This window comes from Eublepharis macularius, chromosome 12 (genome assembly GCF_028583425.1).
Source record: "Eublepharis macularius isolate TG4126 chromosome 12, MPM_Emac_v1.0, whole genome shotgun sequence".
Classification (NCBI taxonomy): Eukaryota; Metazoa; Chordata; class Lepidosauria; order Squamata; family Eublepharidae; genus Eublepharis; species Eublepharis macularius.
The window spans coordinates 9,872,962-9,894,549 of record NC_072801.1 but is presented as its reverse complement, the minus strand read 5'-3'; the positions used below and the strand labels follow the sequence as shown (position 1 = coordinate 9,894,549).

Genomic DNA, 21,588 nt, shown 5'->3' with positions numbered 1-21,588 from the left:
TATGTGGTCAGTGGAAGACAGTTCTTGACAGATTGTTTCCCTCTCTGGATGTAGAGAATCGATTCCGGAAGAGGATATTTGTCAATGTCTTCAGTGTCTCAGTGAAGTTTGTTCGGAGCTTAGAGACTTTGTTCTTGAGGACGCTGTAGAATGAGCTGTTTGTTTTTCATACATGGTGTACTGAGCACTAAGTTCGTTTGTATTTATTTATCTATACTCATGTGAATGCATTTGATAAAACTTCTATATTTGTACATACATATTTTCAAGGTGATTGATTTCCCCCCCCCCGTGTAATTTTTGTGTTTTTGCATTGTTGTCACTGGGGATAGCCTCTTTTGTGTTGCTGCTTTCTCTTATCCAAGGCAGCTTCCAGTATTAGAACTTGAGCACGAATGCGCCCGGAGAGAGGAGCTGCAGAGAGGATTCTCATCCACAGGGGAATAGTTCTGCACTCCTTGCCTGGTATTAAAAATGCCCTTCCTCTTTCTGTGGTACAGGGTGGCACCCATTTGGGGCATATTTAAACATAGGACTGTCCTGTTTGCACAGAAAGATACACGGGGGTAACTAAGGACAACTCTCCAATTATCCACTGCTGGCCTTTTTGCAGCCTCTACCCCTCATTTCTCTCCCCTTGTACCAGAAACTTGGCTAGTACCAACGGGTTATAAGAGGCCACCTATGGGTAGGGAGAGGATCTGGCCGCACCTTTCCCATGTTCCCCTTTGGAGATTATAAACGCCTTTCTGTGTAGCTGGGGGCAGGTCCATGTTTCAGCTGGGGGGTAGGAGGACGACTGTGCTGTCACACACAGCTGGCCCTCAGGCATGAAGCCTGGCTTGCAAATGGCCTGCAGAGGCCACTTGAGAACTGCATCATACTCTCCCGCTCCCAACACCATTCACGCAGAGCACCAGGTCATTCGGGTGCCCACCGTGCTGAGTTTCCAGGCAAAGCCTGCCCACCCTCGCTGAAGCAGGAACGCTGGCATGGGAGCTCTTCTGCACCTAAACAATGCAATTTGGGGTCTTGTATTGGCGACTGGGTACTCGGCAGTCATTCTGGCACGCAGTGTTTATGAAGGGCGCTCTGGCCCTCTTCCTTCCTTCCTTCCTTTGCACACTGAAGATCGTAGCCGCGGGGCAAACGGCAGCTGCCCTCCCTGTCTCGAAGGATCACACACACGCAAGGCTGGGAACCTCTAAGTCGTGCTTTAATGTGTTAACTGGAAATGGCGAACGTGCCCAACAGCGACGGGATCACAGCAGGCTGTCCTGCTTCCCAGAGAAGGAGAATTCTCCCCTATCGCACCAACAAGGGGCCGCCTGTGAAACACCAGCATTGGGCTTTCCAGTCCAAGGCCCTGCTCCCTCTAGGGCGAGAGGTGCACAGCGGGAGCTTTGCTCTCTGGTCAGCGAGTGGCTGATTCCAACAGTTTGGCCATGCCTGCCTCCTTGCGGGAGGCTTCACCGATCCGTCCCTGCTCCCAGCTCCCAGCTCCCAGCTCGAGTCTGAAGAAGTGGTCCAAGACCCAGAAGGACCTCTGAGGCTGTGCCTTTTGCCAGGAAATTGTCTCCGGGGCAGCAGAGCCATTGCACGAGCAGGACTCTGAAGTGGTCGCCGGGCTCTCAATCTTGTTCCAGCACTGACAGGCATCACGTAGCACCGACCCCTCCGCTGCTCTCAGGCATTCTCCCGTGAATGACGAGCACGAAGGGGGTCATCTGAAAGCCCCCAGTACTCGAGAAGAGGGGAGAAGCAGGAAGGGGGCACTGCAAGGGGGTCTCCCTGGGGGGGGGCAGAGGCCAGGCAAAAGGATTGGACGGGGGGGCCCGGGGGGGCACGGCTGCACAGGGCCATCCGTCAAGGGTCCCTGTGACCAGGATCATCTAATCGCAGGGAAGGCAGGGGGAGGGGAGGCGCCCAGCAATTCGGCTGCTGTTTCAAAGTCTATATATGCTCGGAAGAGGTGGGGCAAGGGGGCGGGTAGGGGGCACGTCTCTCAGGAATTCTGCGCTGGGGGACAAAAAAGTAAGTCCAGAGGGGAGGGGAAGGTGCACAAGGTTGGGGGGGGGCAAAAGAGCAGTGCCGTCCCCGCAGTTCAAAGGTGACTTTCTGGATCCCGACTGGCCGAGCCGAGCCGCTCCCCGCCCTTGGCCTTCAGGTTGCTCTCGTTGAGGCGGTTCATGCGGTATTGCTCGTAATGCACGTTGTGGGTGATGTCCTTCAGGTCCTGGAGGTGAGACCTGGTGACCAACCAACGGGAGAAGTGAGAGCAGCGTAGCAAGCCAACACCCCAGGCCACTCCACTGCCTGCCCTGTCAGCCCCTTGTCTGGCTGCCTCCTCCCCATTTCCCTAGCAGGGGCTGCCAAATGAGAGCCAGGAACTCATGGCTTGGAGGGCTACGGGGACATTAAAGGGCCTTCATAGTGACCAGGCTGCATGTTGGCTCCCCGTGACCTGTAAAGATGGGGCTATTACTTGGGCCCCCGATCAGACTCCTGGTTCCTGATGGCTGCCTTTTGAACCTCTGGGTCTGCAGCTCCTCTTGAATCAGCTCTGACATGCCAGTCCACCTGCCCTAACCTCTCTTTCCTTGCCCCCTAAAGATGGTTTCTCCTTTGTAGGGTTACCAGCCCCCAGGTGGTAGCTGGGGATCTCCCAGAATCACAACTGATCTCCAGGCAACAGAGACCAGTTCCCCCGGAGAAAATGGCTGCTCTGAAGGGCGAATTCTATGGCATCATACCCCACCGAGGCCCCTCCCCTTCCCAAACCCCACCCTCTCCAGGCTCCACCCCTAAAAATCTCCAGGAATTTCCCAACCTGGACCTGGCAACCCTCTTCCTTTGCCACTGGAAAGCCTCCAGAAAGGAAGCCTGCCTTGGTGCCGCGGTGGCTGCCAGGAGACGGGCAGTGGACAAGGGGCTTCTTCACTGGCGGGGCTTCTGCTGCTCAGAGGCAGCTCCCAAGTGACCGTTCCTGTCCCCCCGCCCCTGCAGTCGGTTTTGGAGAGCTCCCCACCCTGCACAAATTGTCAGGCTCTCCCGAGGCCATTCCCTCCTGGTGGGCAGGCCCTGCAGCTCACCGGATCAAGAGGTCCCGCAGCAAAGGAAACTCGCAGTGGGCCGGGTTCTCCACTGAAAGAAAAGAATAGGGGGGACAGCTGAGTGCCCCTGCAGTGGGACACAGTCCGCTGCCTGTCACCTGCAGCTGCGGGAAAGCACCGGGGGGGGGGGGAGGGAAGCCCCACACCAGGCGCCTTGCGGCAGGCACCGAGCACCATGCTCCAAGGGGCAGCTCCCCCCATCCGCTCTCACGACGGCTTTGGAGATGCTGGGTGGATGTGCAGGGCACTCTCAAACCCTGCAAAGCAGCGATGGGGGGAGGCTTGGCATTCTGCTAGGAATGGAGGGGGGAGATTTGCAGCAGGCAAGTGGTAAGTGGGAGGAAGGCCCTTCCCCCTCCTTCTGCGCACATGGCTCCCCCCAGGAAATGCCCTCCCCCTACTGGGTAGATGTTTGCCATGTTGCATGGGGGAAAGTGCTGGGGAGGCGCCAGAGGGAAACTGCAGAGGGGGGGGGTAACAAGCTTGCAAGGAGCCCGCTGAGCACTCGGGGGCAATTACTGTTAAATAACATAAACCCAAAATTTCTTACACAATAATCAAAGACAACAACATAAAAAAACTTTATAATAATAGCAGAGCAATAATAATGCATTACATCAGAAACATACATTTTGCAAACGATAGTCATACATAACATTAACAAATTCAAATGCACACAGATAGAGATACCTCAAGAAATTTTCTGAAAATTGAGTCTGAATAAACCTCAAATTGAGTAAAGTAGTGACTAAATAAGTCCAAGTTATAACTGAATCCAAGTTGCAACTGAAAAAAGCCTAGGTGGACTCTTATTTCAAATGGAGTCTTCCTCAAAGTCAACCTAAGGAATTCAGTTTAAATAGCGCTACTCATATTCAGCATGTTAAAGTTCAGCATCACAGCATTAGCACAGTCTTAATCTGGAACCACTCTTCAAATAACAAAAATGGCAATCACATTTTTCTTGGAACAACACAGGCTTCCGGTTTCAGCCAAGTTGGCTAGGATCCTTTCACTGCCATGAGGCTGAACGTTGACATGTTGGATATTGAATTAGAATAGCACTGTTTAAGTTGAATTCATTTGCTGATCTCTAGATAAATCAGAGGAGTTAGCTGTATTAGTCTGTAGCTGCAAAATAGTAAAGAGTCCAGTAGCATCTTTAAGACTAACCAACTTTATTGTAGCATAAGCTTTCGAGAATCACAGCTCTCTTTGTCAGATGCATGATTGTAAAGAGTCCAGTAGCACCTTTAAGACTAACCAACTTTATTGTAGCATAAGCTTTCAAGAATCACAGCTCTCTTCGTCAGATGCATGATTGTAAAGAGTCCAGTAGCACCTTTAAGACTAACCAATTTTATTGCAGCAGAAGCTTTCAAGAACCACAGCTCTCTTCGTCAGATGTATCTGATGAAGAGCTGTGGTTCTCGAAAGCTTCTGCTGCAATACTTAGTCTTAAAGGTGCTACTGGACTCTTTACTAGATAAATCAGGTAAATAATTCAGCAGCTGTGCCTCTGGTGTATGAGGAATTAGTTCTTCCAATTCTGTTGATATAATTTTCACCACTTGCTTCCAATAACTGGAGGCATGTATACGCATCCATCACATATGAAAAACAATCTGTCTTATCTTCTTTACAGAACCAGCATATACAGGTGCCAGTCTTAAAGGAGTTAAATGCCAAATTTTCTCTAAAAGAGAGGCAAGCTGTGAAGGGAAATACTGTTCATGAAAATAAATTTCCATGCTGAATCATCTAAGTTGTTTCCTATTTTTTTTTGCCACCTACTGCAAGAGACTTGATCAGGGCTGAGCATCATTTTCAATAAACAAGAACCTATACTAGAAAAAATACCGTTATCATCTGCTAAAAACAATGCCTCGGATTCTGTCATGGGCCTTGAATTTAGTCACTACTTTAAAACCACTCAGTTTGGGTTGTTTATTCAGACACAATGTTGAGAACGTTTCTTGATTTGTGTGTAACTGAATCTGTTAATGTTATGAATAACTATTGTTTGTAAAAAGTCTGTTTCTGATGTAAGGCATTATTATAGCTTTGCTGTTATTATAAAGATTTTATGTTATTGTTTTTGATTATTGTGTAAGAAATTTTGGATTTATAAGTTATTTAACAGTAATTTCCCACCGTTTTATCTAGTTTATATGCTGTGGTCGCGCAGTGTACTTTTGAACACTAGGGGGCAGCAGATACCTACGTTCATTGATCACATACAGCTGGGGAAATGAGAGCCAGGCTACAAGCAACGCATGACACTTGAACGACAAGTGAACAGACTCACGTGTATTCCTCCCTGTTCATGATCAAGTGGAGTGCAAGTGGAGCGCAAGCGAACAGGGAGGAATACACGTGAGTCTGTTCACTTGCCGTTCAAGTGTCATTCGTCACTTGTAGCTTGGCCCTGAGATGCAGCCCCCCCCTCCTAACACTCCGTGATATACATCTTTAAACAATTTGGGGCTAAAACTGTGGAACTAGCGATATGGGACAAAGTCCCCTGAGCTCATGCTGAGAAAACAACTGGCATCCAGATGCAACTTGGGTCAGGTTATGCCCACTTTTTGTTTTGAGGCCACGGAACCACCAGAAAGTTGATATTCACTGCACGTTTGGGGCTTGTCAAAGGAAATAGGGTTTGTTTCCGCCCCTTCAATTTAGTCTGGATAGATACGGCTTGTGAATGCAGCTTTTGCAGAGAATCCAAATGAAGACGTTGCCAGGCCGGCATTTTTGTGTGTTGTTCTCCCAGCCTTCGGCCAGCTGCTTTTTTCCATGTGGGAGTGACAGAACTCTCCTGGCCTGGGGACTGGAGGTCAGGAGGAGCAGCTGCCCGTGTGAAATGCTGGGTGTGTGCGAGGTCAGAAGGGTGTTTTCTGCAGGCGCTTAAGACCGAAGCAAACGAATGGGCTCCTCTGGGAGATGCTCTCTCTATTCTCATTCCTAGCAATATGCCAAGCCACGCTGCGGCTGAGGGGGGGAGGCTGTCAGTTCTTCCAGGCCTTTGGCTGATGTCCCAGGCTGAGTTACCTTCAATGATCCCCCACTTGGTCTTGCGGCCCAAGACCTTCTTTCCGTTCACTTGATGCTCCTTGTCTGCTCCCACCACAGCAAAAGGGATTTTCTCCTGGGTCGAAAGAGTGAGACTGGATTATCTGGGGCATTCCTCTAGCTAAGGAGTAGGTTTGCTGAACTCCAGGTGGAGCCTATAGGTTTCCCAGGATTACAGCTGATCTCCAGGCTACAGAGGCCAGTTCCCTTGGAGAAAATGGTCGCTTCGGAGGGTGGACTCTAGGGCACGAAGACCTGCTGAGTTCTGCCCCATCCCAAACCTTGCCCTCCCCAGGCTCCACTGCAGCCAAGAGTTGGTAACCCCAGTCAGAAGGGTCAGATCCAGCTGCTCCAGACCCAGTGATGGCTCCCGGTTTTGCACGGTCCTTGGATAAGATGCCCTCAGTACGTTCGTCTCTCTCAGAGCCAAGCTACAAGTGACGACTGACACTTGAACGGCAAGTGAACAGAATCACATGTATTCCTCCCTGTTCACTTGCGTGCCACTTGATCACTATGGAGCGCAAGTGGAGCGCAAGTGAACAGGGAGGAATGCACATGAGTCTGTTCACTTGCTGTTCAAGTGTCAGTCGTGACTTGTAGCTTGGCCCTGAGTGGGCTTCCCTTCTCCCTGCTGCTCGTTTTTGTGGCCTCTCTTTCTGGGCCCAAAACAAAGAAGGGATCGCTTCTGGCTGAGGTCTCCGTGGAGTTCTCCCCAGATAAGATTAAATTCTTCATCCGCTTTCCAGCTTGCCCTCACTTACTCGTATTTTGTCATTCAAAAACCGATCATCAGAGTCGTTGTCAAACTCCTCCTGGGGGTAAACATGGATGTTGTGATCCTTCAAGTCCTTTTGGATCTGCAAGAATGAAATGATGGGCGTCAAGAGCAATATCCAAGCGGCCTGTAATCTTGGCTTGGTACAGAAGCACAGCCTTTGACGTTGGCTGAGGGAGGGAGGAGCACGGGCCTCCCCTCCCTCCCTCCCTCCCTCCCTGCCTGCCTCCTCTCCCTCCCAAGCACGTCAAACTATCCCCACACATCCCACCAAGAGCTGGGCCATTTTCACACTACTTACTGGCCCCGGAACATCGTGTCAAGCTCCCGGAACAACAGCGTTTTGCTGGCGCGATTTCGTGCGAGAATGTGCCAGGAAGACGCTGTCATTCCGGGAGCTTGGCGCGATGTTCCGGGGCCAGTAAGTAGTGTGAAAACGGCCCTGGTTCTTCCCTCTTTTGCCCCATGACTATGTCCTACTTCACATCAGTGGCAGAGGAGCTGATAAAGAAGTTCTAGGATTGCACCACTTAAAACTGTAGGCAAAAGAAAACTGTGTGATTTATACGGAGGGGCACTCAAAAACTCCCTGCACATAAAAACCAGATGTTGGGGAGAAGAAATCTCACCTAACTAGTTAGTTTCCCATGTGCAGAGGTTTCTTTCTTTCCTTCTTTCTTTTTGGTCCTTCCGGGGAAAATTCCCTACTTGCCATCGGAAATGTACACAGTCCAAGAAGAGCGTTATCACTCCATGTGATGCTCTGCCCGAAATGCCCTTTTGGCTTCAATGTTTGTCTCTTGCGTGACACAGATCTCTGTGATTCTCAAGCCTTGGTTGCCCAATGGAGAGCTCAGTGCCAGCCAGCAGCTGACTCTTTCCCTTCAGGTCTGGGGAAACCTCGTATTTTTGCGCTGCAAGAGCTGCACTGAGAGGTTTGCATGATGTAAATGGTATTGTTACCCTTACCCTTTGTTTGAACACTGCCCGCTCCTCTAAGGTCAGAGTGTCTGCTTTGGCAATCACAGGGACCACGTTGGTGATCTTGTTCAGCCGCCTCATGAATTCCAAGTCCAAGGGCCGTAGCCTGCAGGGGGAAGACAAGAAGCCACGTATAGTTTTTATGTTGAGGGAGCAGCCGGTGCTACATTTATCTCTTTGGTTTCCCTCTTGGGTGCTCAGAAGAAGCCTTTACTCAGCTGCATCCATGTACCCAGGGCTTTTTTTCAGCTGGAAAGCGGGGGAACGGAGTTCCGGCACCTCTTGAAAATGGTCACATGGCTGGTGGCCACGCCCCCTGATCTCCAGACAGAGGGGAGCTGAGCGGCGCGGAGGGCAATCTCAACTCCCCCCTGTCTGGAGATCAGGGGGCGGGGCCACCAGCCATGTGACCATTTTCTCCGAGGGCAACCCACTGAGTTGCACCACCTCTTTCCCCAGAAAAAAAGCCCTGCACGTACCCGCTCCCTGTTGGCACTTGGATCTGGGCTCAGACCTGTCTCACCCCATGTCCTTGTGGTATACCCAAGGCTAGCAATTGCTCAACCTGGCCAGGCCAAGTCTGGCCTCCACTCAGAGCTTTTCAGGGTTGCATCCTGAAAAGGCATACAGAAGGCTGGGGATTTCTAAGAAAAAACATTAGGGAGGATTTCAGCTTTCTCACTCCTGATTATTTGTCCCCCCAAAATGCCTGTTTCAGTTTTGCTTCTTCCTCCTATGAACCAGCAGAAGAGAGCAAGAGTCCAGTAGCACCTATAAGATTAAAAAGGGTATGAGCTTTTGTGAGTCACAGCTGAGCTTTTCTACTGCTACAGATGAACTAACACGGCTACCCATCTTATCCTACGAACCAGACCTACAAGGTATTATTGCAACAGCACTGTGTAGTGGTTATGGTTGGACTAAGCTCTGTGGGACCAGGACTCAACTTCCCATTTGGCTATGAAGCTTGCTGGGTGGCCCTGGGCCAGTTTCTTGGAGTAACCAGGTGGTCAGGGTATTTAAAAGGGCAAAATGCAAAAGGGAGATCCGTGTATTGCTCCAAGCCCCTTGGAGGAAAGATGGAATAAATACATCCTAAGACAGATTCCCATGCCATTTTCTGTTTCCTCGCACAAACTTCCTCCCATAAAATATACCCATTTCAACATTATTTGTGCATCAATAAATCACCATTGTGCACTTATAAGATTCTAGATCCAGAGGAGTTAGCTGTGTTAGTCTGTAGTCGCAAAATAGTAAAGAGTCCAGTAGCACCTTTAAAACTAACCAAGTTTATTGTAGCATAAGCTTTCGAGAACCACAGCTCTCTTCGTCAGAGGCATCGTATGCTACAATAAACTCGGTTAGTCTTAAAGGTGCTACTGGACTCTTTACTATTATAAGATCCTGGATTCCATGGAAAATTTCCTCTGATGGGAACTGGAGAGGAGCAGTTGCCCCTGATTGCCTCTCCGATTGCAGACTCCTGGGCTGCTCCTCGTGCCATTTCCTATCAGGAGCTCCCCCCTCCCCCGCACCATCATTTCAAGGAGCATTTCAGGCTACAGTGGCGAGGGTCCAGGTGTGCTGCTGACAGAAAGGCCTTCCATCAACAGATGTGTGCAACAGGACCCAAGCCTGTATGCGGCCGTGACACACAGTGTAGGAATAAATGCTGTTTAAAAAACGTGCCCCCCCCCCCCCGAGGGCAAATACATCTGCCATGGAGAGCAGAAAACTGAAACAGTTGATAAACAAATGTAACGAGAAAACAAAGGAAGGACTTTCCCCTTCTCCCTACCAAGATGTACAGTCTCTTGTCCTCTCAAATCCAAGTTTACTTAATGCTGGAGACTGCGTTAGGAGAGGTCTCCTAAGAAAGATTATTTCAACTGTTCTTGTGAAATCTTATCTAAAGGTAGAAAATCTACTGGCATGGATCCAGATGCCGTGCCAGCAGCCCCGAGCGCCACTTTTTTTTTTTTTTTTACAAAATGCATATCCCACCTTGCTGCCCCCCAAGGGCCACCACAGGGGAGAACAAATTAAAGGATACATAATAAAATCACACTTAAAAACCATTAAAACCAACCAAAATCATTAACATAATTAAAACCAGAGCTAAAACACATACAAAACAAAAGCAACACTAAAAACGTTAAGCAGGAAGGAGGGATTGCTGAAGGAACCCCAAACTAAACAAAGAAAGCTTCACCTACTGGTGAAAGGGGAGAGGCGAGTCTGTGAGCTCCTAGAATGACAGCATCTTCCTGGTGTGATTGCGCACGAGAATGTTCTCGTGCGAAATCGCGCAAGGAAGACGCTGTCGTTCCGGGAGCGCAGCACGATGCTCCATGGCCAGTAAGCCGTGTGAAAATGGCCAGAGTGCCAGAGTTTTTGTGCCATACCTGAGAAGGGCCTCTCCTGGGTTGCCCCCTGCCTTATCTCAGAAGGTGGGGCACCTGAAGATGACTATAGAGGTTGGGTAGGTTCATAAGAGAGTAGGTAATCCATCTGGTATGTTGGTTCTGAACTAGATAAGGCTTTAAAGATCAGCATCAGCACCTTGAATTGTGCTCAGAAACAAACTGGAAGTCAATGTAGATAGTTCAAGATTGGAGTAAAATGGTCCTTCTGATCCACTCCAGTTAACATCCTCGTTGCAGCATTCTGCAACAACTGAAGTTTCTGAACACTTCTCAAGGGCAGCCCCACACACAGCACGCGGCAGTAGTCTAATCTAGATATAACTGGAGGCAGGCGATCCTCGGCATGCCAGCTAAACAGCAGCTCCCCAAATAAGTTTGCTTGGCACACAGGGCCAGTTCTCTGCTTGGGCGGCCAAGGCAAGCCCCTGAGGCAGTGACAGCGCTGCTGGGACAAGCCTTGCTCCCAGTGCACCGGGCTAAATACAACCCTTCCCTCCTCCCCTCTCTCGGGTCTGAGAGCACCCCAACACCTTTGCAAGCAGACACTGTTCCGAAACTCATCAAGTGATCTTGGGCCCATCCCGTGCTGTTTTTGAAAACACACTCCTGTTTTTGCATTGTTCATTGCCTTCTTGAGTCTCAACAAGAAAAGCGGATGAGAAATTAAGAAAATAAACAAATTTAAACGATTTATATACTGCACTTCTGCAAACAGCCAGGCCTACATCTCAAGATTGTTGTGAGGATAAAATGGGAAAGAGAGAACGAGGTATGCCTTGGAGGAAGGGCAGGCAAGCCCCTGAGGCAGTGACAGCGCTGCTGGGACAAGCCTTGCTCCCAGTGCACCGGGCTAAATACAACCCTTCCCTCCTCCCCTCTCTCGGGTCTGAGAGCACCCCAACACCTTTGCAAGCAGACACTGTTCCGAAACTCATCAAGTGATCTTGGGCCCATCCCGTGCTGTTTTTGAAAACACACTCTCCTGTTTTTGCATTGTTCATTGCCTTCTTGAGTCTCAACAAGAAAAGCGGATGAGAAATTAAGAAAATAAACAAATTTAAACGATTTATATACTGCACTTCTGCAAACAGCCAGGCCTACATCTCAAGACTGTTGTGAGGATAAAATGGGAAAGAGAGAACGAGGTATGCCTTGGAGGAAGGGCAGGACAGCAATATACTAGGTAGATTAAATAGGGTAGAGGGAGGCTTTCCCTCTGCCTCCTCCTGGCTCCACACACCATGAGAGGGGTCAGGGGACAGCTTTGCCCTCTGCTAGCCCGCCCACAAGAGAAGCCTGGCTCCATAAAAACCACCCATTCAGGCCGAATTGCTGGAACTTGCTCCACCCACTGCAAAGAGGCAGCTGCCAGACAGATGTTCGGAAGCAGTGAAGGGGCCAGCAGCACCCACGCATCTCCTGGGAGGGGGAGAGAAATGGAAGGGAGAGAATCAGGCTGGTACTTCCCATTGAAAGTTGAAGGAGAAGAGGTGGGTTTAATTGAAAATAACAGAGATTCCTGGCAGGTACTGAGGTATGTGAGGCACGAGCCCTCTCTGGTAGCCTCGGCACGCCTCTCTGTGGAAAATTGACAGTTCAGATGACTAGAAAGGTACTGGAAGGGGGGCGGCGGCCAGAAGTAGTGTTGCCAGGTCCCCTCACCCTCGGGGCAGGCGGTGAGAGGCCTGACACTCACCTTCCTTGATGTCTTCGCACGCACTCCCGGGCTGCGCCATGACGTCACTTCTCAGAAGTGCTGTCAGTGTGCAGAGCCTCATGCCGCCCTGGGAGCTTTCCCATAACAACGACGACGACGACAACAACAACATTCAATTTATATACCGCCCTTCAGGATGACTCAACACCCACTCAGAGCGGTTTACAAAGTATGCTATTATTATCCCCACAACAAAACATTCTGTGAGGTGGGTGGGGCTGAGAGAGCTCTGAGAGAGCTGTGACTGACCCAAGGTCACCCGGCTGGTTTCAAGCAGAGGAGTGAGGAATCAAACACGGTTCTCCGGATTAGAGTCCTGCGCTCTTAACCACGACACCAAACTGGCTCTCATGCTCTGCAGTGGGATGATTTTGGCCCATTTTGGGCTGAATCAGGCCCGTTTGGGGCCTAAATTGGCCCGCTGTGAAGCTCAGGAGTGCTCTAGCCACCCCAACCCCCGCCCCGGCAGTGCTCCCGTGCTCTGCAGCAGGCAGAAATCGGCCCACTGAGGAGCACGGAAGCGCTGCTGGGGGGGGGGGGAGGTGCAACGGGCCCTGGAGTGCTCCCGTGTTTCACAGTGGGCCAATTTAGGCCCCAAATGGGCCCGATTCGGCCCGTTTGGGGCCCAAATCGGAGTGCAGGTGTGTGCTGCACCGCCCAGGAGTGTGCCCTGGGAAGCACATTCCCCTGCCTTTCCCCCCGCCAGCCAGGTAAGTAGAGGCGGGGGGGGGGGTTGGAGCAGGGGATTCCCCCCCCCAGCTGGTGATTGGCAACCCCAGCCAGAAGGTTTCCTTTCCCTGAGCAGAACGCCGGCCCTGCATTTCCCCTACAAGTATGTTTGGAAGGAGGGTGGCCCGGCTGTGGAGCTCCCCCCTTGAAGATGGTTATCATATCACCTCTCAGTCATCACCTATCCAGGTTAAAAATACGGAGCTCCTTCAACCTTTCCGCATAGGACTTGGTCTCCAGACCCCTCACCATCTCCGTTGCCCTCCTCTGGACACGTTCCAGCTTGTCTATATCCTTCTTAAGTTGTGGTGCCCCAAACTGAACACAATACTCTAGGTGACGTCTAACCAGAGCAGAGCAGAGCAGATACCATCACTTCTTGTGATCTGGACACTATGCTTCTGTTGATACCGCCCAAAATTGCATTTGCCTTTTTAGCTACCATATCGCACTGCTGACTCATGTTCAGGGTATGGTCTACTAAGACCCCGAGATCTTTTTTGCACGTACTACTGCCAGGAAAAGCCCCCCCCCGCCATGCTATAATTATGCTTTTGAGTTTTCCTACCTAAATGCAGGCCCTGACCTGGATAGCCCAAGCAAGCTATCAGCTCTCACCAGCTCCCAGAAGCTTAGCAGGGTCACCCTGGGTTAGTAATTGGATGGGAGACCTCCAATTGCAGAGGCAGGCAATGGCAAACCACCTCTGTCAGTCTCTTGCCATGAAAACCCCATGGGGGGGGGTCACCATAAGTCCACTGTGACTTGAGGGCACCCCACACCTAAATATAGAACTTTACATTTATCTCTGTTGAAATTCATTTTATTTGTTTTAGTCCAGTTTTCCAGCCTGTCAAGATCATCCTGTATCCTGACTCTGTCTACTACCGTAACTTCAAATTTACTTCAAACTTCAAACTTCAAATCTGCAAATTTAATCAGCATTCCCTCCATTCCTTCATCCAAATAATTTATAAAAGAATTCCGTGAACAGAGAAGCAATACTGTCCCCTCTCAGACTTACCAGTGACCGGTGGGTGGCACAAAGTACACACAGGCATGAACTCGGGTGTCAGGGATTTTCCTCTTGCGGTTGATAAGAATTTCTTCTCCTAAGTAGCGCTCGTATTGGTCACTGATGTATTCAAGGATTGGCTCCCAGCTATGGGGAAGAGAGAATACTTCAATCCATAAGGCTTGAAATAAAGATTTTCTCCAGCCATTGCATCTATCGCAGAATAGAATGTGGCTGCATGTGCGCCATGGACAGTGCCCATGATGTCATTCATGACACTGTCATAAATCCAGAGGAGTTAGACGTGTTAGTCTGCAAAATAGTAAAGAGTCCAGTAGCACCTTTAAGACTAATCAACTTTATTGTAGCATAGGCTTTTGAGAGCCACAGCTCTCTTCATCAGATGCACCGTCAGCTTTTGAGAACCGCAGCTCTCTTTATCAGATGCATCTGACAATGTCCAGTCTCTGTATCAGGCATCTGACGAAGAGAACTTGATTCTCGAAAGCTTATGCTACAATAAAATTGGTTAGTCTTAAAGGTGCTACTGGACTCTTTTTGATTTTGCTACCACAGACTAACACGGCTAACTCCTCTGCATCTATGTTCACTGAAAATCACCCCCTTCTAAGATTGCTTTTCCATAGGAAAAGAGCGGCTAGACTTCTTTTTACATGCTTAGGCATGGCAAGCATAGTTCTTTTGACCCTTCCTCCCTCGACACAGCACGGCACCAACAATTTAGAAATTATGTTGAATTATGATTCATTTTTGCTTCCTTCAAGCCTGACAGTTCTGCCTTTGTTGTTTACTGGTGTGTGTGTGTGTGTGTGTGTGTGTGCAGGGCGGGGCCTGGCTCTGGAAAAAGAGGAAGCCAACCAGCTTTGTGGGTGCTGAATTCTCTTCCTGCTGCTTCTCCAACCCACATTAGAAGCCAAGCCACGTATGTACTTGCAAGTGGAACAGGGAATTTCGGGGAGGGGGGAAGCCTACCTAGTTAGCATTTAAACTTCTAAGGAAACTTTTAAGTAAAAGGTTAAATACCAAGAAACTCTACTAGTTTAACAGACAATCAATGGAATATTTAGAAAACTACCTTTCCGGCTTTTAAAATTTTATTTTAATCAGAAAGATTTTAATAAAAAAAATTGTGTTGTAAAGTAAAGTAAAGGGAAAAAAGAACATAGTTTAAATACAGGACCAGCAATAACACTGTGTTATCGATATCTAATATTAATTATAAGTTAGGTTGAATGTGCATTGTAGACTCTCTACAAGGAGTTGAGATAATATATTTCAAATAGTATTTTTATTTGGTTATGTATTGTAATTAATGGTTCTTCAATAAAACTTTATTTAATTTTTTAAAAAAGATCCTATTTTGTGCTCAGAGGTCACTGTACTATGGAAAATGGATGGTATATCATTTTGTAGAGGTTTATCATCTCCTTGACTTAGAATGCCACCCTTGGTTTGCCATGTTTTCCTCACAGTCTTTCCAAAATGGTGTCTTTTTGCTTAACAAAAATACTGTACTTTCCCCCCTGCAGAAGTAAAAGTAATTCAGGGTGGCTTTTTCAAACAAGAAAATGGCAGGAGAGAAAAGAGTGAAAATTTCCCCCTCTTCCTGTGCAATTCTTCTCCAGGATAAAGTAATCCCCACAGCTGTGGTTGCAAAATGAAATAGTATTGGCTGTTTTCACACTGCTTACCGGCTACAGAACATCGTGCCGAGCTCCTGGAATGACAGCGTCTTCCTGGCGCGATTTCGCACGAGAACGGGTTCTCAAACAAAATCGCGCCAGGAAGACGCTGTCATTCTGGGAGCTCAGCGTGATGTTCCATGGCCGGTAAGCAGTGTGAAAATGGCCATTGTTTAAAATGTACATGGAAGGAGTTGCCACCTGTAGCTGAGACCTTAGTCACTGAGTTCTCCCGTACCAGTTTTGATTGTTAATCTGATCCCCGAATCCTGGCGTGTCCGTCACTGTCAGCTTCATCTTCACACCCTTCTCTTCAATGACTGTTGGGGGAAAAGAGAGTGCACAGTCAGTATGAGGCCTTGAAGAAGTTTCCCAAGCCTAAATCAAACTTACTCGCCACTTAAGCTTGCTTACTTTTAGATTTAAGAGGAAGCAACAGAGGCGAACCTGACAGAGGTAAGCCATAGCTCAGTTCAGCTGTGGCGCTGAAGGACCCAAGGCTCAGTCCTTGGTCTCTCCAGTTAAAGGATCCGGTCGGAAATAGATGCAAGTAGATCTTGGTCTGAAATCCTGGAGAACAGCTGCCCGTCAGGGTAGACAATACTGAACAAGATGGCTCAGGAGTCTGAGCTGGGTTAGAGAAGCTTTGTGTGTTCAGGCTGGCCTGGGATGCTGTGGGAACCAGGAGGCCTAAGGGACCTCCAAAGATGGGGCCTGGCTGGGAGACTACCTCTGCCTTCTAGAATAATAATACCTGCTGCTAAGGTGCTCCGGCTTCCTTGGAATGCAACCATAGCAATATCTGAGCTGGAGACTCACAACAACACAGCCTTTGTTGTCAAGAGCTCAGATTGCCAGGCCCTGTGAGTGAAAGGTGAGACAGCAAGGCAGGGGTGACGCAGGACAATGGAAGCCCATTCTCCAGACATATTGGCATCCTCCTCCTTGTTCTTCAAACCAAGTTCCAGGCACGGCAGCTTTAATGAGGATGTGGGCAATTCTAGAGAGCGGTGCTGGCTTGTTTCCATTCTGAGACTCCCAACAATTCCCTTGGTCAGGGGCAGCCCAGAGACTAACCAAGTTCAGGACCCAATGCAGGCCGTCGCACTAGTAGGGGAGGAAGAGGAGGCAGCTGTACACAAACAGTCATACTAAGGGAGTAATGTTGGCCTTGGCGTCGATAAGAATGGGAGGAAAGGTGAGGAGGTGTTCTCGCAAGAGGGTCAAAGTGCAAGGGGGTTCTTTCGTGCTTTTACCATGGGTGACGGAGAGCAGCTTCACGGTCTTCGGAATACGCTCCTCGTAACCGGGGCAGGACGACTTGCGGCTCACCTTGGATTTGAAGAGTGTGTTCACCATGGTTGACTTGCCCAGGCCACTCTGCCCTAGGGGTGGAGGAAGAGAAGAGGACCGTGTGAAACCATACCAATGTTTGAGGATTTGGGAAGGGGTAGATCTAAGAACTGATTGTGTGTAGGAAGGCTAGCCAGTGAAACAAAGGCCATTTTCACACTGCTTACCGGCGACGGAACATCACGCTGAGCTCCCGGAATGACAGCATCTTCCTGCCGTTCTTGTGCGAAGTTGTGCCAGGAAGACGCTGTCGTTCCGGGAGCTTGGCGCGATGTTCCATGGCTGGTAAGCAGTGTGAAAACGGCCAAAGATCGCTTACAGCAGTTTTCAACGTTCCTGGTTTCCTCTTAAGTTGATGACTCAGCTGGATGTGTGAACCAGCTACTATTCGGTGAAACAGCTCTTCTGTCCAAGGTGCTAAAGGCCCATTCACACATACAAAGGAGTTGATCCTTTGTGTGTGTGAATGGGTCACAGATCTAGCAGGCATCATCAAGAGGCGAACAGTGAACTAACCCTCAATTGGTCAGGAGTTTTAAAACTGTAAAGTACAAATGGCTGTATCCCCCAATGAATAATGGAAATGCATTTAAGAGTTGAACAACATACCGTGTGGGACCTCTGCCTCTGTTTTTTTTTTTTAAGGAAACATGAGACACCCTGATTTGCATTATGACTGCGGGCATCAAATAGTGTAGCTTATTGCTCTTTCAAACAATAAAGAAAACCTAAATAAGAAGTCAGGAAGAGGAGTTCTAGCGTGACATTCTTCAAGATACGCTAGTTTTCAAAGTGCAAGGAGGGTTTTAACCCCTTCTCCCATGGAATGTCCCTCTCCTCCAATTGGTCCCATGGATCTACAGTTTGCCCCATGGCAGGGAAAGGTAAAACATATAGGATTTTTCTTCCATGGGGCAAACAACAGCTCCTGAAAATGCCAGGATGGGATATGAGGTTGGGAATATCATGTGAGGAAGAAATCATATTCTCCCTCTATGACCGTGATCTGAATTAAGGCTGCGGTATAAGAAAAATCACAGGAGATGCACACTCCGATATCCCAAGATCCATTACATTTCTCCCAAAAGTCTTCCATTGGGCAGAAGAGAAAAAGAGGAGAATCTTGGTTGGATTCTGCTTCCTTTCCCATCCACCTGATGAAGTCTGCAGTTAAACAAAGAAATGTGCATCATTCTACACCATCTCAGATTTTTCCTGATGAGGTTTGCTGTGAAATCCAAAAGCCTGCATGTTATGCCAACGTATAATTTTATCTGCTGGTTAGGTAAAATGGCATCTCCTGTCCTTTGGGATCAACAAGGAAAACAGAACAGACTTCTTTCCATTCTGAACAGCTTCTATCTATCTATCTATCTATCTATCTATCTATCTATCTATCTATCTATCTATCTATCTATCTATCTATCTATCTATCTATCTATCTATCTATCTATCTATCTATCTATCTATCTATCTATCTATCTATCTATCTATCTATCAAAAAAAACCCTCTTCCTTGCTGGTTGGGCCCCCTTCCCTCTTGCTTGTTTACCACGAGCTTTCCCCAAAGTGGGCTTATCTGGCTTCAAGGGGTTTTCTTTTCCCTGTCACAGGCAGCTCCGTTCTCCCACCCCCTCCGCCTGCAAACCCCCTTTTAAGTTCATAAACATCAAACTTGTCCACATTTGGAGGGGGTGAGGAGAATTTCCCAGGATTGATTGGAACCAGATGTGCAGCCTCCAGTAAGGGGGTCGAAGGAGTCACAGCTGGAACGGCTTTCAGCTTTCCTGTTCCTCACTCATAATTGGCCCACCCCACCCCACCCCAATCACTTCGGCACTGCAGGAAGGTTGTACGGGGGCAGGAGTGCGTGGCTGGTGTCCAAGTGGGGGAAATGACAGGACATGACTGGGGGGTGGGCAGAAGCTTCCTTTTTGGCTGCAGGGCGCAGGAATCGTTTGCTTCTAATAGGGACGCCTGGCTGGGCAGGAACGAAGGCTCGCTTGCGGCCTGATCCTAAGTATGTTTACTCAGAAGCCCATTCTACAGAACTCGAGGGGGTTTGATTCCCAGCTTACCTTCTGCAATGAGAAGGACTACAGCCCCGCTGTGTTTTTGAGGGGAGAGGTTTTAAGGAAGGCAGCTCAGCAGCCAATACCCCATGAGGCAGCTTTTTCAACGCTCTGTCAGAATTATTATTAATTTTGCCGTTCAATCCTGTCCTCCTGCTAAAAGGAGCTCAAGGTGGCATTCGTGGGTCCTCCTCCTTCACCACGACCCAGTGAAACACATTCTTCGGAATGGCCCAGGCAACCCTGGTCCTAGTCTGAAATAGGGTTGCCAGCCTCCAGGTGGTGTCTGGAGATCTCCCGGAATTTCAACTCATCTCCAGGCCACAGAGATCAGTTCCCCTGGAGAAAATGGCTGCTATGAAGGGTGAACTCTATGGCATTAACCCCACTGAGGCCCCTCCCCTCCCCAAACCCCACCCTCTCCAGGCTCCATCCCCCGAAATCTCCAAGAATTTCCCAACGTGGAGCTGGCAACCCTAGTCTGAAACGTCAACCAACAGGCGGGCACAGAGTTTGGAGGAATGTGTCAGTCATGCACCAGCTCCTTCCATTATCAGGTGCGGGAAGAGGATTCGCACGGCTCCTCTTCCGTTGGCAAAGTCTTCTCCACTAGAGCTTCCAACTCCCAGCTCTTCAGGCCCATCTCTGGAGCTGAACCAACCATTTCTGCAGCTCAAGGCCTAGGGCTGCCAACTCCTGCTTGTGAAATTCCTGAAGATTTGGGGGTGGATCCTGGAAAAAATGGAGTGCAGAGAGGGGAGGGACCTCAGTGGGGTGCATTGCCATAGACTGTGCCCTGCCAAGCAGCCGTGTTTGCCAAGGGAACTGATTACTGTTGTCTGGAGTTCAGTTGTAACTCCAGGAAATCTTCAGGACCATCCTGGAGGTTGGCAACCTTACTAAGGCCCCCTGGGGAAAAAACCCTGGGAGCCTGTTGCCCTGCACCTGTCGCCCTGGTTCTTCGCAGACTGGGAAACTCACGGTGAGGATTTATTGGACTCCTTGCCTTCACTGAGCTCTTAGAAAAGGTTATCCCATAATCCCCCCTCCTGTCCTCTCCAGAGGATGTTGCAGCCCCCAAACAAAACCGTCCCTCTTACTTGGGATTACTTTCTGGCATCTCCATACCGGGCCCCCAACTTTTGATCAGGGGATATTTATGGCTGAACGTATCAGAGGGTCGGGCGGCTTTGGAGGGAGCAATCTGTACAAAGACTTGGCTGCCGTTCCAGGCGGAGGAGAAGGGATTTGAGGGGAACTGGTGGTGGGAAAGGGCGGGAGGTTGCTAGGAAAGGTTTGGAGTGCTCTCACAGCAGAGATTCTCAGAAGGAACACGGCATTTGGAATGGATGAAGGACGCAGCAGGGTGCAGGGTGCAATTCCGAAAGCAGTCTTAATTTCTCACCTTTCAGGACAGCAAATCATGGCCTTTGGGGTGGGGGGGGCTGGCGGGTTGTACAAAAGAGCCTCAGTCTAGGAGCTCTCACCTCCTGCACATGGGAAAGGTGCAACAGGAACAAAATATTCCATGCGATTTTTAAGCCACCTAGCAAAGTCTCTGCCAGAACCCTTCTGCTGCCTCTCCTTCCACTTTTCTGACGTTGGGTAGTTTCTTTTTCTTGTATTGCGAGAGCAGCATGGAAACCATCAGGGCCAGAATCACAGCGGATTGTGCCATTTGCAGCAGGGCCTCATGCTGCTGCTGCCCAAGGAAAATGTGTTCATGGATCGGTGGGGCTGGGGCAGAGGGAAGGGACTCTGCCTGAGAGGCAGAGCCTCTTTGCCAAGGCACTAAGGAGCCCAAGGCAGAGCCTAGAAAGGGAGTCCTAAGCAGGCGTAAGGCCCAGGAGACGGTGCAGACCGTGCCAACCATTTACAATATGGAGGGTGCCAGAAAACCAAGTGAGTGCAGACAGAGTCCGGCTCCAAAAACAGGCCTCTACCACTGTGCTCTCAGGGAGTGCAGGAGCAAGCCTGGTCTTGGGATTCTCCACAGTTTGAGTGGCAGGACTCTAATCTGGAGAGCCGGGTTTGATTCCCCACTCCTCCACTTGTAGCCAGCTGGATGACCATGGGCCAGTCGCAGCTCTTTCAGAGCTCTCTCAGCCCCACCTGCCTCATAGGGTGATTGTTGGGAGGATAATAATAACACACTTTGTAAACCTCTCTGAGAGGCCATTAAGTTGTCCTGAAGGGCAGTATATAAACCAAATATTGTTGTTACTCCCCTCCTCAAGGCAATGTTGCGTTCTAGCCGCATCACCGCTTGGTGAGACAACTGCGTTCAGCTACCGGCTGATAATGTGCCATAGTAAGAATGTCAAAGATCACAAAAGAGATCCCCACCCAGCCTGCAGGGTAACCTTGGGCCAGTTGCTGCCTCTCGGCCCAACTGACTTCACAAGGTTGGGAGACTATCCCATGGAAAGAGGAACCATGCCTACCTACTGGAGACCCCTGAAGGGCGGGGGAGCATGACAGATGGGTGAGTGGGGGTGTGTGTGGAGAGGATGGTCCCATTTTCCTGGGCAGCGGTCCCTGGGAATGGTGATATGGCAGACACAGGGATGCCGGCAAAAAATGAACCCGCAGTGTTGGGTGAATCCACACGCCTGGGCCATTT

General features: G+C 49.4%; 1 protein-coding gene across 2 annotated transcripts in view; it reads right to left on the bottom strand.

The window, feature by feature from the left end:
• Positions 1-1,208: 1,208 nt before the first annotated feature.
• Positions 1,209-21,588, bottom strand: part of SEPTIN12 (septin 12) — a 71,714-nt gene continuing 51,334 nt past the window's right edge. For both annotated transcript variants that reach the window (XM_054992954.1, XM_054992955.1), the window contains 8 exons: positions 16,797-16,925; positions 15,779-15,860; positions 13,847-13,984; positions 7,936-8,053; positions 6,953-7,048; positions 6,168-6,264; positions 3,093-3,144; positions 1,209-2,249 (listed from right to left, as the gene is read on the bottom strand). In XM_054992954.1, the coding sequence (XP_054848929.1) occupies positions 2,105-2,249; positions 3,093-3,144; positions 6,168-6,264; positions 6,953-7,048; positions 7,936-8,053; positions 13,847-13,984; positions 15,779-15,860; positions 16,797-16,925 (857 nt within the window). In that variant the 3' untranslated portion in view covers positions 1,209-2,104. The remainder of the gene's footprint in view (positions 2,250-3,092; positions 3,145-6,167; positions 6,265-6,952; positions 7,049-7,935; positions 8,054-13,846; positions 13,985-15,778; positions 15,861-16,796; positions 16,926-21,588) is intronic.